At 45.3% G+C, this 18262-nt stretch overlaps 1 protein-coding gene across 7 annotated transcripts in view; it reads left to right on the top strand.

The window, feature by feature from the left end:
* LOC147124508 (endoplasmic reticulum aminopeptidase 1-like) overlaps window positions 1-18262 on the top strand; it is a 156650-nt gene that overhangs the window by 33776 nt on the left and 104612 nt on the right. For all 7 annotated transcript variants that reach the window (XM_085988401.1, XM_085988411.1, XM_085988420.1 and 4 more), the window contains 2 exons: window positions 1822-2522; window positions 5676-5814. In XM_085988401.1, coding sequence (XP_085844527.1) covers window positions 1996-2522; window positions 5676-5814 — 666 coding nt within the window. In that variant the 5' untranslated portion in view covers window positions 1822-1995. The remainder of the gene's footprint in view (window positions 1-1821; window positions 2523-5675; window positions 5815-18262) is intronic.

The following is an 18262-nucleotide window of genomic DNA, read 5'->3' on the forward strand; positions in this document are numbered from 1 at the left end:
TGTGCAAACTCCACACAGACAGTCGCCCGAGGCCGGATTCGAACCCGGGTCTCTGGCGCTGTGAGGCAACAGTGCTAACCACTGTGCCACCGTGCTGCCCCCAAAGATGTGCGGGTTAGGTTGATTGGCTATGATAAATTGACCCTTAGTGTTAGGGGGATTAAATACGTGGGGTTACGGGGATAGGGTGGGATATGTGTTGGTGCAGGGGTTACGGGGATCGGGTGGGATATGTGTCGGTGCAGGCTCGATGGGCCGAAATGGCCTCTATCTGCACTGTGGGGTTTCTGTGATTCTGTGAATGCCAAATTTTAGGATATTGGTAGAACAAATTATAATTGGTTTACCAGAGCTGAGCTAGTCATTGGAAGCTAGGAGAACATAGCAGCTAGCTTGCATTAATTTACCCAGGGATTTTTCTAAGGGCAGAGTCCTAATACAGACAAAATAACATTCTTCATTTATCATAATGTTTAGCTATCCTCTCTCCCCCTCTCTTCCACATTCTTTCACCTTCCTGGTCTCTCCACAGATAGATTGCATCAATCTCTGAAGTTACACCTGCCCATTCCATCATATCATCTAGCCATACTGTTCTTCACCTTTATTTTGATATGTCACTGTCAACTTTTCCAGACGCCGTTGTATACGTACAACTTTTCTTCTGACTTCCAATTAATAAATTCAAAGTATGTCATCTTTCACATTAGGATTGGCCTCATTACTTCTCTCTTCTTGTGGTGAATCTCTGTTCCTTTTCTTTTTGTTCAGTATAACTCAAAAAACTGATGCATTAGTCGTGAATTTTGCAGTGGAAACCATGACAGGAGTACCACACTGAAAATGTTTGCAATTTGGAGTTTATTTTGTAAATAACTTTTTCCTTCCCTTCAATTTTCTCTATTATCCTTTTTCTCATGTGGTAACTTTTCTCATGTGGTAACTTATGAGGGGTTGTATTTCCATGGATGCGAGTGATAACTCGCCTCAAGTGGCCATTCTTAAAATATAATCCTGGATCATGATAGTTAGTGGGATGCTTTGGAATGGTAGCCTGAACAATTGAGCTTGACTTTGCTCATCTGATGCCCATACATATGCACTTTCATTGGGGGTTGGTGATCAGGAGTGGGAAGTTTGGCCAAGTTTCTTTTCTCTCCTGAACTAGGGGATGCTGAAGTCAGTCATAGTGCCTCCACTGCTATCCTGGCTGAGGTCAGTTAACTCAACATAAGATTAGGATTAAAACCTAAGATTTTCTTGGTCTGTATTACACCATGTGGCACATATCCTCACCAAAGCTGAAATTTAGATTTAACCTCAAAGTTTCATATTCAAAATCAATACTACACAATATTGTATACAATCTCTTAATTTGAAGTTGCTTAATTTAAATTATCGGTTAATTTCAATTGAAATTATGGGTTTAATAAAAGTGTTAATAAAACTTGTGCTGTTTTATTAAAATTGCTTAATTCAATCAACTGGATAATTTAAATTTTTAAGCAAAATCAACTTTGAATTAACAAGAGTAGAATGTAGACACAATAGTATATATTGTCTTGTAACTTCTGAAACAACCACAACAATTGTGTTCAGATCAATATTAAGTACTTTACCTCAAATACAATATATAGTGATAATTAAATGGAGTTGAGATTCAGACCAGCCATGAATGGTAGAATAGGCTTGAAGGGCTGAATAACCTACTCCTGTTCCTATGTTCTTATTAGCATGTTATCAACAATGTGTACCTGTAGATAAATACTAAGCATATATAATTACAAATTTATGTACCTATGTTTGTTTTTCTTCATATAGGACATCATTGTTTTCAGCATGCTTGATGTTTTATTTACATCAGGCAAGTGAATGGCTGAATAGCCATCAAAGGAGTAACAATTCGATTTAGAACTAAAACTGAGCAAAGCAGGAAAACTGCAAACTTCCTTAAACATCACCAGGGGTGACGGCACCACAGCAACTGGCTTCCAGATGGCAACTGCTGGGTATTTAAAATTAATAGGATTTCTTACAACTATCATCACCTTTTCAATAGCAGAGACCTTAAAAAATGACCAGAATAGTGAGGAGGCACCAGATTTCCCATTCACATCTGATGGTCAGAGGTTTCCTTGGAACAAGATGAGATTGCCTGAAACCATTATCCCAGTGCATTATGACTTGCTCATACACCCAAATTTGACCACGCTGAATTTTTCTGCATCTGTGAGGATTGAAGTTTCTGTTGAATCAGATACCAGCTCTATCATCCTGCACAGCAAAAACCTGGAAATCATCAGGTCAACCATTGTACTACTGAAAGAGGATGGAACAACTGGATCGGAAAGTAACTTGCATCTTTTGGAATACCCACCGTACGAGCAACTTGCACTTCAGGCTGGTGTCCCCTTGTACTCTGGAAACACATACTTGATTAATATTGACTACATTGCCAATCTGTCGGACAGCTTCCACGGCTTTTACAAGAGCAGTTATAAAACACAAGATGGTGAATTAAGGTAAAATACATCCTATTCCAAGGAGAAAGAAGACAAACAGACGTTGGACATGTGAAATAAAACAGAAAATGCTGGAAATACACAGCATGTCCTCAGCATCTGACAAATGAAAACTGGTTAACATTTCAGGTTGAGTACTTTTATCAGAGCCAGTCTGACAAAGGGTCTCAACCTTAGAAGCCAAATTGTCTTCTGTTTGAGGGGCTGACAAACCTGCTGCATATTTCCAGCAATCTCTTTTTATTTCCTATTTTAGTTTTTTCCATCTTTGTTGCTGATTTGATCATTTGTATACTGATTAAATGGATTTAGCTTGTTTTACATAATTACATAGAAATTACAACATGGAAACAGGCCGTTTGGCTCACCCAGTCCACCTTGTTTAGCCTCCTCATGAGCAGTTGTCCATGCACGCCAAGATTTTTCTTGCAAATAGTGTACCGAACCTTGCAGAATAATTATATTGGCAAATATAACCTTCTAAATGGTGCCCTTTGGACCTGAAGGTAGTTTCAGAGTTTGAGGGTGAATTTCTGTGAGGGTTCACCCGATCGTCTTCAGTGGAAGAGCCGTGGAAACCCTTAAACAGCACGAATAGCATTCATACCATTTTTGCAGGTTTTCCACAACTATTGTGCCGAAGTAACAGCAATAGAAGAACCGTTGTGGGAATTCACCCCTTATATTCTTAAGAGAAAATTGGGATAAAGCTCCCTTAAACAACCCATTCTTCTGCCTAACAGCCAATAAATAAAATGATATCCCTTTCCCCAATGTGCATCATGTGTGATGTACAGCATCAAATCTGGATACGAGCTATAGAGAGCCTGAGTGAAACAAAATTGTCCATAATTGTCCTGAAGTACTTAAGAGTGAAGAGAATTGAAAATGTTGTTGCATTGGAGAATACTCTCGTTCTGAAATGTCATTGTTGCTAAGACTGCCATTATTACTATTAGCCTGTAATATCTTCTACCCTCTTTTTGACCAATCCCATCCTCCACAGTTTCTTTCCAGTTTTCCCTTCAGTGCCTATTACACTCATCTCATCATTGTAGCCTGCCACTTGCTCCCTGGAGCCCCTCCTGTCCTAGCTCCTCATCATACAATTTCCAATTTTCAGCTCCATGATTGCTGACATTGTCAACCTGCCTCTATTCTCTGACACTGTCCCTACCTCCTTTCAGACTCCACCCCCCCCCACCCTCGCCCCCCCCCCACCACCACCAATTGAAACATCCATAGTCAATCTCTCCAACTGTCACTATCTCTAACTTTTCTTTCCAAGGTCCTGGAACATGTTCTTTCCTCACAACCACGTTTCTGTCAGTCTTACCACTCCCTGTTTGAGAACATCCAATATGGCTTCTGTCTGACTTGCAGCTCGCAGGCTGGACTGGTCAAAATCACAAACAATATTTTCAAACTTTGCCCATAACTTTGTCTCTTATCCTTCTTAACTTTTCCTGCTGCCTTTAACACTGTGCCCACTCCAACCTCTTGAAACTCCTCTGCTGTGCAGCTGACCGCTCTCTTCTAGTTCCACGCATGCAGATTACAATTAAGGAACATAGGATCAGGAGTAGGCTATTTAGCCCCTCGAGCCTGTTCCGCCATTCAGTGAGATCATGGTTGATCTGTGACCCAACTCCTTATACTTGTCTTTGCCGCATATCACTTAATACCCTTGGTCAACAGAAATCTATCAATCTCAGATTTAAAATTTAAAATTGACCTAGCATCAGCTGCTATTTGCAGAAGAGCGTTCCAAACTTATACCACCCTTTGCGTGTAGAAGTGTTTCCTGACTCTACTCCTGAAAGGCCGGGTTCTAATTTTTAGGCTCTGTTCCCTAGTCCTAGAATCCCCAACCAGCGGAAATAGTTTCTCCATCTACCCTATCAATTCCCCTTAATATCCTGAAAACTTCGATCAAATCACCTCTTAACCTTCTAAATTCCAGGGACTATAATCCTAGTTTGTGCAATCTCTCCCTTGGAATCCAGGTATCATTCTGGTAAACCTATGATGCACTCCCTCCAAGGCCAGTATATCCTTCCTAAGGTGTGGTGCCCAGAACTGCTCACAGTACTCCAGGTGTGGTCTAACCAGGGCTTTGTACAGCTGCAGCATAACTTCTAACCCCTTGTATTCTAGTTCACTAGATATAAAGGCCAGCATTCCAATAGCCTTTTTGATTATCCTCTATCCTTTTCCTTTATTGTAAATACTGACACAAAGTAATTATTTAACATGTCCGCCATTTCCTTATTTTAATTTACAATATCACCATTGTCTGTTTTTAAGGGGACCACATTGCTGTTAACCACCCCCTTTTAATATAATTTTAAAAGTTTCTTGTGTTGATTTTTATATTCCATACAAGTTTCTTTTCATACTCCCTTTTTGTAGCTCTTACTATCTGTTGTCACCCTTTGCTGTTCTTTGTATCTTGACTTCTCTAATGTACACATAGTCAGCCTCTTTGACTCCATTCTCCAGCAAATACATCTCAATCAGAATGCTGTGGCTCATGTCTTTACCTGCACAGATTCCTGCACTCCCATTAGTCCTTACTGATTCAAAGGGTATTATATGATTCTTTTCTGATTACCAATAGTACTCGGTTCTTATCCTGTGTAACTCATGTAAGCCTAACTCTCTATTTTAATCCAATACCCATGCTTGCTTGAAGAAAATTGAAAACCTTCACCCACAAGAAATGAGTTCAAAGGCATTTTGCATATTTTCACCTAAGTGTGAACAATATTAGTGGCCAGTGCTTGACAAATTCATAGGTTATATTATATGCAATCTTAACACTGATGTTAACTAGTTCATTCTAACTGTTTAATGGCTGTACTAAAATAGAAGACAAAGGAATGTCACCTGAACATGTTAAATATTTGGTGCTAATACCTCAGATAGTAATGTCTAGCCTTCTGTTAAAAAGTTGGTGGTTGCATTCTGACCATGGGTTATCCCTGTTGTGGTAGATGTGACGGCAAACATGAGGCTTACCTGTCTCATGGTATGAATAATTCAGTCTTTCGGATTCAGTTCTTCACAGATGATGCACCATTTTATCTATATGATGATACAGGCATATCCTATAGAAGGTTAACTGCTTTTGTTTTCTTCTGTTTTATGCAGCATGTTGGCATCCACCCAGTTTGAGCCCACTGCAGCACGCATGGCATTTCCATGCTTTGATGAACCTGCTTTCAAAGCCAAATTTGCAATCAAAATACAAAGAGAATCCAGACATGTTGCGGTGTCCAACATGCCCATTGTATGTAACATTTAACTTCCTTATTCACAACACTTGTTTACTTTCTGGTTATAAATGTCTTAGAACAGCTGCATCTTTTAAAGGTTAATCCATTTAGGTTGGAACACATCACATGAGAGGAATTATTAATTAAAATTGTTCAATGGTGAAATGTAGGAGAGAGTCAGCAGAGGTTCAGCATGTACCAGTGCAGGAGGCATTGTAATGAGTGACTTAACTTGAAAGGGTTTTTACTTGTCCTAGCCCCTTTGGGGCTATCCCGGATCAAGCGTATTTCTCAGATGTTCACTTTCAACTGAAGGTTGAGGTAGCTGAATCCTAAAGACGCTTAACTGGGTCTAAAAGTCCGGTCTATCTCTCCCTAAAATGGTCGGGCCCCATCCACCACCACCCTCCTCCGCTTGGCTGAACTTGTTCTCACATTGAACAACTTCTCCTTTAACTCCACTCATTTCCTCCAAATCAAAGGTGTTGCTATGGGTACCCGCATGGGTCCTAGCTATGCCTGCCTTTTCGTGGGATACGTGGAACACTCTTTGTTCCAGTCCTACTCAGGTCCCCTCCCGCACCTCTTTTTCCAATACATTGATGACCGTATCGGTGCCGTTTCCTGCTCTCGCCCCGAACTAGACAATTTCATTCACTTTGCCTCCAATTTCCACCCTTCCCTCACCTTCACATGGTCCATCTCTGACTCTTCCCTTCCCTTCCTCGACTTCTCCGTCTCCATCTCTGGGGATAGGTTATCGACCAATATTCACTACAAGCCCACTGACTCCCACAGCTACTTGGACTACACTTCCTCCCACCCCGCCTCCTGTAAGGACTCTATTCCATTCTCCCAGTTTCTCCGTCTCCGCCGTATCTGCTCACATAGAAACATAGAAGATAGGAGCAGGAGTAGGCCATTCGGCCCTTCGAGCCTGCTCTGCCATTCAATGAGATCATGGCTGATCATCCAAATTCAGTACCCTGTCCCTGCCTTCTCCCCATATCCCTTGATCCCTTTAGCCTTAAGAAATATATCCAACTCCTTTTTGAATATATTTAATGAACTGGCCTCCACCGCCCTCTGTGGCAGAGAATTCCACAGGTTCACCACTCTGGGTGAAGAAATTCCTCCTCATTTCAGTCCTAAATGGCTTACCCCTTATCCTTAGACTATGACCCCTGGTTCTGGACTCCCCGGCCATTATAAACGTCCTTCCTGCATCTAGTCTGTCCAGGCCTGACAGAATTTTATAGGTTTCGATGAGATCCCCTCTCAATCTTCGAAACTCCAGTGAGTATAAGCCCAATCGACACAATCTCTCCTCATACGTCATTCCTGCCATCCCAGGTATCAGCCTGGTGAATCTTCGCTGCACTCCTTCCATGGCAAGAACGTCCTTCCTCGGGTAAGGCGACCAAAACTGCACACAATACTCAAGGTGTGGTCTCACCAAGGCCCTGTACAACTGTAACAAGACATACTTGTTCCTGTACTCGAACCCTCTTGCTACGAAGGCCAACATACCATTTGCCTTCTTAACCGCCTGCTGCACCTGCATGCTTACCTTCAGCGACTGGTGCACAAGAACACCCAGGTCTCTTTGCACTTCCCCTTCTCCCAATCTATTGCCATTCAAATAATAATCTTCCTTCCTGTTTTTGCCACCAAAGTGGATAACCTCACATTTATCCATATTATAGTGCATTTGCCATGTTTTTGCCCAATCACCCAATCTGTCCAAATCGTACTGGAGTTTCACGACATCCTCCTCACAGCTTACCCTCCCACCCAGCTTTGTGTCGTCTGCAAATTTGGAGATATTACATCCAATTCCCTCGTCTAGATCATTAATATATATTGTGAACAGCTGGGGTCCTAGGACAATCCTTGCGGTACCCCACTAGTCACTGCCTGCCACCCCCAACAGCCCTTCCCCTTCGCCTGACACCTTCCCGTGCAAGCGCAGGAGATGTAACACCTGCCCCTATACCTCCCCCCTTCCCACTGTCCAGGGCCCCAAACACCCCTTCCAGATGAAACAGTGATTTACTTGTACTTCTTGCAATCTAGTATACTGTATTCGCTGCTCACGATGCGGTCTCCTCTACATTGGGGAGACCAAACGCAGATTGGGTGACTGATGCACTATCAACAACACCAAAGACTACGAGTTGAACTTATACGAAGTAGGCTTTTATTGACTAAGAACTGGAGCATGCCTCTGCTAGTGGATCCATCATAAGAGCTCCCGGGGGAAGGGTGGTGAGTCACCTTTATACCCGGGCTTAGGGGTGGAGCCAGGGGCGGAGACATGCCCGGACCTGTACAGAGTTAAAAGTGGTTTACCACATTCACCCCTCGTTTAAAAAAGAGTCCGGCGGGGTGAAGTGTTTCAAAAGTTCGCATACGAAAGTCTCTCCGGGGGTCTTGTCTGCCGTAATGATCTTCGTGGTGCCGGTTGCGGCGGTTCTTTGCCCGCGGCCGCTTCTCGCGTGCGACGGAGCACTGGCGTGTCGTCCTCTCGGGGTAGGGATGGCACCGGCATGTCGTCAGTTCGTGGTAGACACCCCGGTGGTGCGTCGTGGGTAGTGGTGGTGGGTGGAGGTAGTGGATGGTGATCGATGGTGTTTCGGGTGGTACCTGAGGGTGCGAGGTTTCGAATTGAGACTGTGTCCTCCCGCCCGTCAGGATACGCCACGTAGGCGTACTGTGGGTTGGCGTGGAGGAGGTGATCCTTTTCGACCAGGGGGTCCGTCTTATTGCTCCTCACGTGTTTCCTGAGCAGGACGGGTCCCGGAGACGTCAGCCATGGTGGTAGTGATGTCCCCGAGGTGGATTTCCTGGGGAAGACGAACATCTTCTCGTGAGGGGTGGCGTTTGTGGCAGTACAGAGCAGTGATCGTATGGAGTGGAGCGCATTCGTCGGGGTCGGGGCCAATGACTCCGTTTTCCACCACGCAGCCAAGAATAGCGAGGCGCGTGGTGCGGAACATACATTTTTCCCTGTTGTATGTCAGATTCAGCCGTTGGGCCATACGGAGGAATTTTTCTAGGTTGGCGTTGTGGTCATGCCGGTCATGGCTGCAGATGGTGACGTTGTCTAGATAGGGGAAGGTGGCCTGCAGCGCGTTCTGGTCAACCATCCGGTCCATCTCCCTTTGGAAGACCGAGACCCCGTTGGTGACGCCGAAGGGGACTCAGAGGAAGTGGTAGAGGCGACCGTCAGCCTCGAAGGCCGTGTACTGGCGGTCCTCAGGCCTGATGGGGAGCTGGTGGTATGCCGACTTCAGATCAATCGTCGAGAATACCCGGTATTGTGCTATCTGGTTGACCATGTCAGATATGCGGGGAAGTGGGTATGCGTCTAATTGCGTGTATCGATTGATCGTCTGGCTGTAATTAACCAGGCGCTGTTTTTTGCCGGTCTTCACTACCACCACTTGGGCTCGCCATGGGCTGGTGCTGCCCTCGATAATCCCTTCCCTCAGGAGTCTTTCTACTTCTGATTTAATAAAGCTCCTATCCCCGGCACCGTAACGCCTGCTTTTAGTAGCAATTGGCTTGCAGTCTTTGGCGAGGTTAGCGAACAACGGGGGGGGTATGACCTTCAGGGTGGACAGGCTGCATACTTTGCGCGGCGCCGTGTTTAAATTCTGCCGGCTGCAGACTGTAAGTGGGGGCAGGGGCCCGCCATATGCCATCGTGACGCTCTCCAGATGGCACTGGAAGTCTAATCCTAGCAGTACGGGAGCGCAGAGCTGTGGCAGGACGAGGAATTTAAAATCTCTGTACTCCACGCCGTTCACTGTCAGTGTCGCTACATAGTAGCCGCCGCCGTCCGCCGTATGGGACTTTGAGGCCATAAAGACCTGGTGGCGTGTGGGCATAACCGATAGGGAGTAGCGTCGCACCGTGTCGGGGTGGATGAAGCTCTCCGTGCTTCCGCAGTCGAAAAGGCAATTTGTGGCATGGCCATTTACCTTTACGTTCATCATGGACCTGGCTGGTTGATGGGGCCTAGATTGGTCCAGGGTGATGGAGGCCATCGTCGAGGTCGGTGGGTCGCTGTAGTATTCGCCCGCGCTGGGGGCCTGGTCCCGAAATGGTGTCCAAGATGGCGGCTCCCCCGCGGCTGGTGGTGCCCAAAATGGCGGCCCGCACGGCTCACACGTGGTTGGTGGGGTCCAAAATGGCGGCCTGCACGGTTCACACGCGGCGCTGCTGGAATTGGGGGTCGATTTCGCCCTGCACACTCTCGCGTAGTGGCCTTTCTTGCCGCATTTGTAGCAGGTCGCGGCCTTTGCTGGGCATTGCTGTCTGGGGTGCTTGGCCTGGCCGCAGAAGTAGCATTTCTGGCCTCTGGTCATTGCAGCTGTAGTTGGGCTGCTGGCGGCTTGTGGCCTTACTGGGTCCCAAGATGGCTGCTCCCGTGACATCCACGTGGCCATCCGGTCAGGGTGGTAGGCGTCCATGTTTTGGAGGGCCACGTCTAACGAGTTAGCGAGGGCCACCGTCTTCTGCAGGTCGAGCCCCCTCTGTTCCATCAGCCTCTGCCGAGTATAGTTGGACCTGATGCCGGCTACGTAGGCGTCTCGGATCAGGTCTTCCGTGCATTCCTTGGCCGTCACCGCTTTGCAATTACAGGCCCGGCCGAGGACTCTCAGTGCCAGTAAATATTCGGCGCCCGATTCCCCGGGGCGCTGTTTTCGGGTAGCCAGGAGGTGTCTGGTGTAGACCTCGTTAACAGGCCTCACGTATTGTTCCTTTAGCGTCGCGATGGCGGCCGCGTAAGTTGTGGCGTCTCGGATGATCGAGTAGACTCGGTGGCTCACCCGTGAGTTCAAGACAAGCCGTTTCGCGTCATCTGTAGTGACGGTAGTGCTGGAGGCCTCCAGGAAGGCTTCGAAACAGCTCAGCCAGTGTTCAAAGTTATTGGCTGCATCTGCTGCTTGAGGATCCAAGTCTAAACGTTCCGGCTTCAAGATTTGCTCCATGTCGAAAATTTAGTCAATAAAATTGATGCACTATCAACAACACCAAAGACTACGAGTTGAACTTATACGAAGTAGGCTTTTATTGACTAAGAACTGGAGCATGCCTCTGCTAGTGGATCCATCCTAAGAGCTCCCGGGGGAAGGGTGGTGAGTCAGCTTTATACCCGGGCTTAGGGGTGGAGCCAGGGGCGGAGACATGCCCGGACCTGTACAGAGTTAACAGTGGTTTACCACAGTGACCGCTTTGTGGAACACCTCCGTTCAATCCGTAAGGGTGACCCCGAGCTTCCGGTCGCCTGTCATTTTAATTCACTGCTCCATTCCCACTCGGACCTCGACGTCCTTGGCCTCTTGCATTGTTCCACGGAAGCTCAACGTAAACTCGAGGAACAGCACCTCATCTTCCGATTAGGCACGTTGCAGCCTTCCGGACTCAATATCGAGTTCAACAATTTCAGATTATAACCTCGGCCCCTATTACATTTTTACTTATATATTTTTTCCACCCCTTTGTTTTGGGTTTTACCTTTTCCCCCCCCCCTTTCCTTTTTTTTCTCTCTCCCACATGGCAGCTGTCTCTCTTTCTGCCAGTACACTTCACACCTAATCTGAGCTGTCTTTTGTCTCCACTGTCCTATTACCATCTCGTCTGGTTTTGAATACCTCTTAATGTCTCTTTACTTCTTTTGTTCTATCGCAGCCCTGCCTTCGATCTATTTCATTTCCTTTCCAGTTTTGAAAAAGTGTTCACCCGAAACGTCGACTACAATTTCTGTCCACGGATGTTGCCTGGCCTGCTGAGTTTTTCCAGCATTTTCTGTTGTTATTTCAGATTTCCAGCATCTGCAGTATTTTGCTATCAGCATAAGGAAGTGTTTGACCACAAGAAGGGAACTACCAGGATCCATTACTACCACAGGCAATGCCAGTACCACAAGTGATAGTTATCTCAGCCTCACCGAGAACCACTGTGAGGAGCTATGCTTCACCAAGGAAGCCATTGTTGAGTTGTGCCATCTCTTTTAACCAGACCTGCAGCCAAGGAACAACATCAGCACTGCACCGCCAATAGTGGTAGAAGTGGTGACAGCAGTCCACTTTTTTTGTTTTGCAAGCGTCCTAGGCAATTGTAGAAGTTGGGACCATGAATCAGCCAGTTTGCATTTCACCATTGCAGTACCTAGATCACAGATGCTGTGTTTGACATGCTGATTTTAAATTCAGCCCTGGTTGCAACAGGAGCTGGAGAGGCACAAACCGTTCCATGAAAGAGGTAGCATTACATGCGTACAAGCTGTTATTGACAGCAACAATGTAGCCATTCATCTGATAGCACACATTAATTGAAAAGAATATCACTACATAAACATCCAAATGATTTACATCGATCACCAAAGAATTTTCCATTGTATAGTTGGCTTCTTGGAATACAAAAACAAAATACTGCGAATGCTGCAAATCTGAAATAAAAACAGAAAATGCTGGAAATACTCGGCAGGTCAGGCAGTATCTGTGGAGAGAGAAACAGTTAACGTTTCAGGTCGATTACTTTTTCATCAGACCTTTCATTGGCTTCTTGGAGTCATAGGCTACCTGCTTGAAACATGGCTCATGACACTGCTACATAACCTCCATATGAGACCCAACAACAAAACACATCTTAGAGATGGAAAGTTCTCTTTTAACCAACACTTGGGATTCTCAAACCGTAGTTCTGACATTTGCATCAGACTGATAATGCCTTACAATATTGCCCAAAGAGAGCTGACAGAGTGCAAGTAATGAACTGCATGCTGGATAACATAGCTATGGAAAGAGGTATGCAAAAGCTACTAAAACCAAAGCAGTCACTTAAAGAAGTATCATTGGTTCACCAGGCTTTGGCTTGAGTTCTTTCCTACCATTTTGCTTCATTGACACTGTTTCCTTTTTTTTTATCCAGCCATTTATTACTACTGCAGTTTGTTTTGCAAAACATAAATTTTAAAAGAAAACAATAATTGCAAAGTCCTATGCTGAGTCTTCATTGAAAATAGTTGAGAATGTGTTGTGTGCTACCCTTGTTATCCCACTGTAATTCATTTATGCTGTGAATACCACTGCTCCATGCTCTTTGTACCATTGCTCAGTAGCATGTACAAGTGAAAGTATTAGGTGTTCCTGAGAAGTTTCTGAAGATACATAAGAACATAAGAAATAGGAGCAGGAGTAGGCCAATCGGCCCCTCGAGCCTGCTCCGCCATTCAATAAGATCATGGCTGATCTGATCCTAACCGCCAATCTACTATCACAGAACCATCTCCTGAATCTAACAGAATTAGACACACGAAATAGGAGCAGGATCAGGCTACACGGCCCCTGGGCCCGCTCCACTTCCCACAGGGCCATGACCGATCCGAACCTAGACTCATGTCCAAATTCCTGCCCGCTCCCCATAACCCTTTATTCCCTTTGCTTCTAGGAAACTGTCTATTTCTGTTTTAAATTTGTGTAATGATGTAGCTTCTACAGCTTTTTGGGGCAGCATATTCCATGGACCTACCACCCTCTGAGTGAAGTAGTTCCTCCTCATCTCAGTTTTGAAAGAGCAGCCCCTTATTCTAAGACTATGCCCCCTAGTTCTAGTTTCACCCATCATCGGGAACATCCTCCCCGCATCCACCCGATCCAACCCCTTCACAATCTTTTATGTTTCAATAAGATCGCCTCTCATTCTTCTGAACTCCAATGAGTAGAGTCCCAATCTACTCAACCTCTCCTCATATGTCCATCCCCTCATCCCCGGGATTAACCGAGTGAACCTTCTTTGTACTGACTCGAGAGCAAGTATGTCTTCTTAAGTATGGACACCAAAACTGTATGCAGTATTCCAGGTGCGGTCTCACCAATACCTTGTACAACTGAAGCAATACCTCCCTATTTTTATATTCTATCCCCCTAGCAATGAAAGCCAACATTCCATTGGCCTTCTTAATCACTTGCTGCACCTGCATACTAACCTTTTGAGTTTCGTGCACCAGGACCCCCAGATCCCTTTGTACTTCAGTACTTTTCAGTTTCTTGCCATTAAGATAATAACTTGCTCTACGATTTTTCCTGCCAAAGTGCATAACCTCACACTTTCCAGTATTGTATTCCATCTGCCAAATCTCTGCCCACTTACTTAGCCTGTCTATGTCCCCTTGCAGGTTTTTTATGTCCTCCTCACTCACTACTTTCCCTCCCATCTTGGTATCATCTGCAAACTTTGATATGTTACACTCGGTCCCCTCCTTCAAATTGTTAATATAGATTGTAAAGAGTTGGGGACCCAGCACCGACCCCTGCGGAACACCACTAGTTACTGATTGCCATTCTGAGAATGAACTATTTATCCCAACTCTCTGCCTTCTGTTAGATAGCCAATCCTCTATCCATGCCAGAATATTACCCCCAATCCTGTGATTTTTTATCTTGAGCAATAATCCTTTGTGTGGCACCTTGTCAAATGCCTTTTGGAAGTCTAAATATACTACGTCCACTGGTTCCCCTTTATCCACCCTATATGTTACTTCCTCAAAGAACTCCAGCAAATTTGTCAAACATGACTTCCCCTTCATAAAACCATGCTGACTTTGTCCTATTAAATTATGATTATCCAAATGTCCTGTTACTGTCTCCTTAATAATGGACTCCCAATATTTTACCTACCACAGATGTTAGGCTAACCGGTCTATAGTTTCCAGCCTTCTGTCATAGAAACATAGAAGATAGGAGCAGGAGTAGGCCATTCGGCCCTTCGAGCCTGCTCCGCCATTCAACGAGATCATGGCTGATCATCCAAACCCTAGCACCCAGTCCCTACACCGACAGCCATCCCACCCAAGCCCTATCCCCGTAACCCCACGTATTTAATCCCCCCTAACACTAAGGGTCAATTTTTATCATGGTCAATCAACCTAACCCGCACATCTTTGGACTGTGGGAGGAAACCGGAGCACCCGGAGAAAACCCACGCAAACACGGGGAGAATGTGCAAACTCCACACAGACAGTCACCCGAGGCCGGATTTGAACCCGGGTCCCTGGCGCTGTGAGGCAACAGTGCTAACCACTATGCCACCGTGCCCTTTTCGTTACATTAGTAGTTTTCCAGTCTGCCGGGACCTTTGAGTCCAGGGAGTTTTGGAAAATTATTACCAATGCATCCACAATCCCTACCGCCACTTCCCTCAAGACCCTAGGATGTAAGCCATCAGGTCCAGGTGATTTATCCGCCTTGAGTCCCATTATTTTACCGAGTACCACTTCCTTCGTGATTTTGATCGTGTTTAGCTCCTCCCCCCCCCCCCCCCCCCCCCCCTATAGCCCCCTGTTTGTCCAGTGTTGGGATATTCTTAGTGTCTTCTACTGTAAAGACTGATACAAAATATTCATTCAGTGTTTTTGCCATCTCCATATTTCCTACCATTAATTTCCCGGTCTCATCCTCTAAGGGACCAACATTTACTTTAGCCACCCTTTTTCTTTTTATATAACTATAAAAACTCTTACTATCTGTTTTTATATTTTTTGCTAATTTACTTTCATAATCTATCTTCCCTTTCTTAATCAATCTTTTTGTTATTTTTTGCTGTCTTTTAAAGTTTTCCCAGTCCTCTATCCTTCCACTAGATTTGGCTACCTTATATGCCCTTGTTTTTAGTCGAATACTATCCTTAATTTCTTTACTTAGCCACGGATGGCTGTCTTTTCTTTTACACCCTTTTCTTCTCAGTGGAATATATATTTTTCGGAAGTTGTAAAATAACTCCTTAAATGTACACCACTGATCATGTATCGCCTTACCCTTTAATCTATTTTCCCAGTCCACTCTAATCAATTCCGCTCTCATACCTTCATAGTCTCCTTTATTCAAGCTTAGCACGCTTGTTTGAGATCCAACCTTCTCACCCTCTAATTGAATATGGAATTCAACCATGTTATGGTCACTCATTCCAAGGGGATCCTTTACTAGGACATTTTTAATTAATCCTGTCTCGTTACACAGGACCAGATCTAAGGTTGCTTGCCCCCTGGTCGGTTCAGTTACATACTGCTGAAGAAACCCATTCCTAATACACTCAATGAACTCATCCTCAAGGCAGCCCTGCCCAATTTGATTTGTCCAATTAATATGATAGTTAAAATCCCCCATAATTATAGATGTTCCCTTATTACAAGCCTCAACTATTTCCTGATTGATACTCCGTCCAACAGAGTTGCAACTGTTCGGAGGCCTATAGACTACGCTCACTAGTGTTTTTTTCCCCTTATTATTCCTTACCTCCACCCAAACTGTTTCATTATCCTGATCTTTTGACCCAATATCATTTCTCTGTATTACAGTGATTCCTTCCTTTATAAACATAGCCACCCCACCTCTCCTTCCTTCCTGCCTGTCCTTCCTGATCGTTAAATAACCTGGTATGTTTAATTCCCAGGCATTGTCACCCTGCAGCCATGTTTCTGTAATGGCCACAAGATCATACCCATATGTAGTTATTTGTGCCATTAACTCGTCTATTTTGTTACGAATGCTACGTGCATTCAGATAGAGAACTTTCAAATATGTTTTAGAGTCATAGAGTCATAGAGTTATACAGCACGGATAGAGGCCCTTCGGCCCATCGTGTCCGCGCCGGCCATCACGCCCTGTCTAATCTAATCCTATATTCCAGCATTTGGTCCGTAGCCTTGTATGCTATGGCATTTCAAGTGCTCATCCAAATGCGTCTTGAATGTTGTGAGGGTTCCAGCCTCCACAACCCTTCCGGGCAGTGAGTTCCAGACTCCAACCACCCTCTGGGTGAAAAAGTTCTTTCTCAAATCCCCTCTAAACCTCCTGCCCTTTACCTTGAATCTGTGCCCCCTAGTTATTGACCCTGCTACTAAGGGAAAAAGCTCCTTAGTATCCATCCTATCTATGCCCCTCATAATTTTGTACACCTCAATCATGTCCCCCCTCAGCCTCCTCTGCTCCAAGGAAAACAAACCCAATCTGCCCAGTCTCTCTTCATAGCTGAAGCGTTCCACCCCTGGTAGCATCCTGGTGAATCTCCTCTGCACCCTCTCCAAAGCTATCACATCCTTCCTGTAGTGTGGCGACCCGAACTGCACACAGTATTCCAGCTGTGGCCTAACCAGTGTTTTATACAGCTCCATCATAACCTCCTTGCTCTTATATTCTATGCCTCGGCTAATGAAGGCAAGTATCCCATATGCCTTTTTTACCACCTTATCCACCTGTTCCGCCGCCTTCAGGGATCTGTGTACTTGCACACCCAGATCCCTCTGACCCTCCGTCTTGCCTAGGGTCTTACCATTCATTGTGTATTCCCTTGCCTTGTTAGTCCCCCCAAAGTGCATCACCTCGCACTTTTCCGGGTTAAATTCCATTTGCCACTGTTCCGCCCATCTGACCAACCCATCGATATCGTCCTGCAGACTGAGACTACCCTCCTCGCTATTTACCACCCTACCAATTTTTGTATCATCCGCGAACTTACTGATCATACCTTTTACATTCATATCCAAGTCATTACTATAGACCACAAACAGCAAGGGACCCAGCACCGATCCCTGTGGTACCCCACTGGCCACAGGCTTCCAGTCACAAAAACAACCTTCGACCATCACCCTCTGCCTTCTGCCACTAAGCCAGTTTTGTATCCAACGTGCCAAGGCACCCTGGATTCCATGGGCTCTTACCTTCTTGACCAGTCTCCTGTGCGGGACTTTATCGAAGGCCTTACTGAAATCCATGTATACCACATCCACTGCGTTACCCTCATCCACACACCTAGTCACCCCCTCAAAAAATTCAATCAAATTAGTCAGACATGATCTTCCCTTGACAAAGCCATGTTGACTATCCCTGATTAATCCTTGCCTCTCCAAGTGGAGACTGATTTTGTCCCTCAGAATTTTTTCCAATAATTTTCCCACCACTGATGTTAGGCTCACTGGCCTGTAGTTCCCCGGTTTTTCCCTACTCCCCTTCTTGAATAATGGAACTACATTAGCGGTTCTCCAGTTCTCTGGCACATCCCCTGTGGCCAGAGAGGTTCTGAATATGTGTGTTAGAGCCCCCGCAATCTCTTCCTTTGCCTCACACAGCAGCCTGGGATACATTTCGTCTGGGCCTGGGGATTTATCCATTTTTAGGCCTGCTAAAACCGCCAATACCTCCTCCCTCTCGATGTTAATGTGTTCGAGCATATCACAGTCCCCCCGCCCTATTTCTATGTCTACATCGTCCCTCTCCATAGTGAAAACAGATGCAAAAAATTCATTTAGAACCCCTCCTACATCTTCCGGCTCCACACACAGATTGCCACTTTTGTCCCTAATGGGCCCTATTTTTTTCCCTAGTTATCCTCTTACCCTTAATATACTTATAAAACATCTTAGGATTTTCCTTTATTTTGCTCGCCAGCGTTATT

Source organism: Somniosus microcephalus, chromosome 1 (assembly GCF_052327205.1).
Source record: "Somniosus microcephalus isolate GS21.2 chromosome 1, FLI_Smic_1.0, whole genome shotgun sequence".
Lineage (NCBI taxonomy): Eukaryota > Metazoa > Chordata > Chondrichthyes > Squaliformes > Somniosidae > Somniosus > Somniosus microcephalus.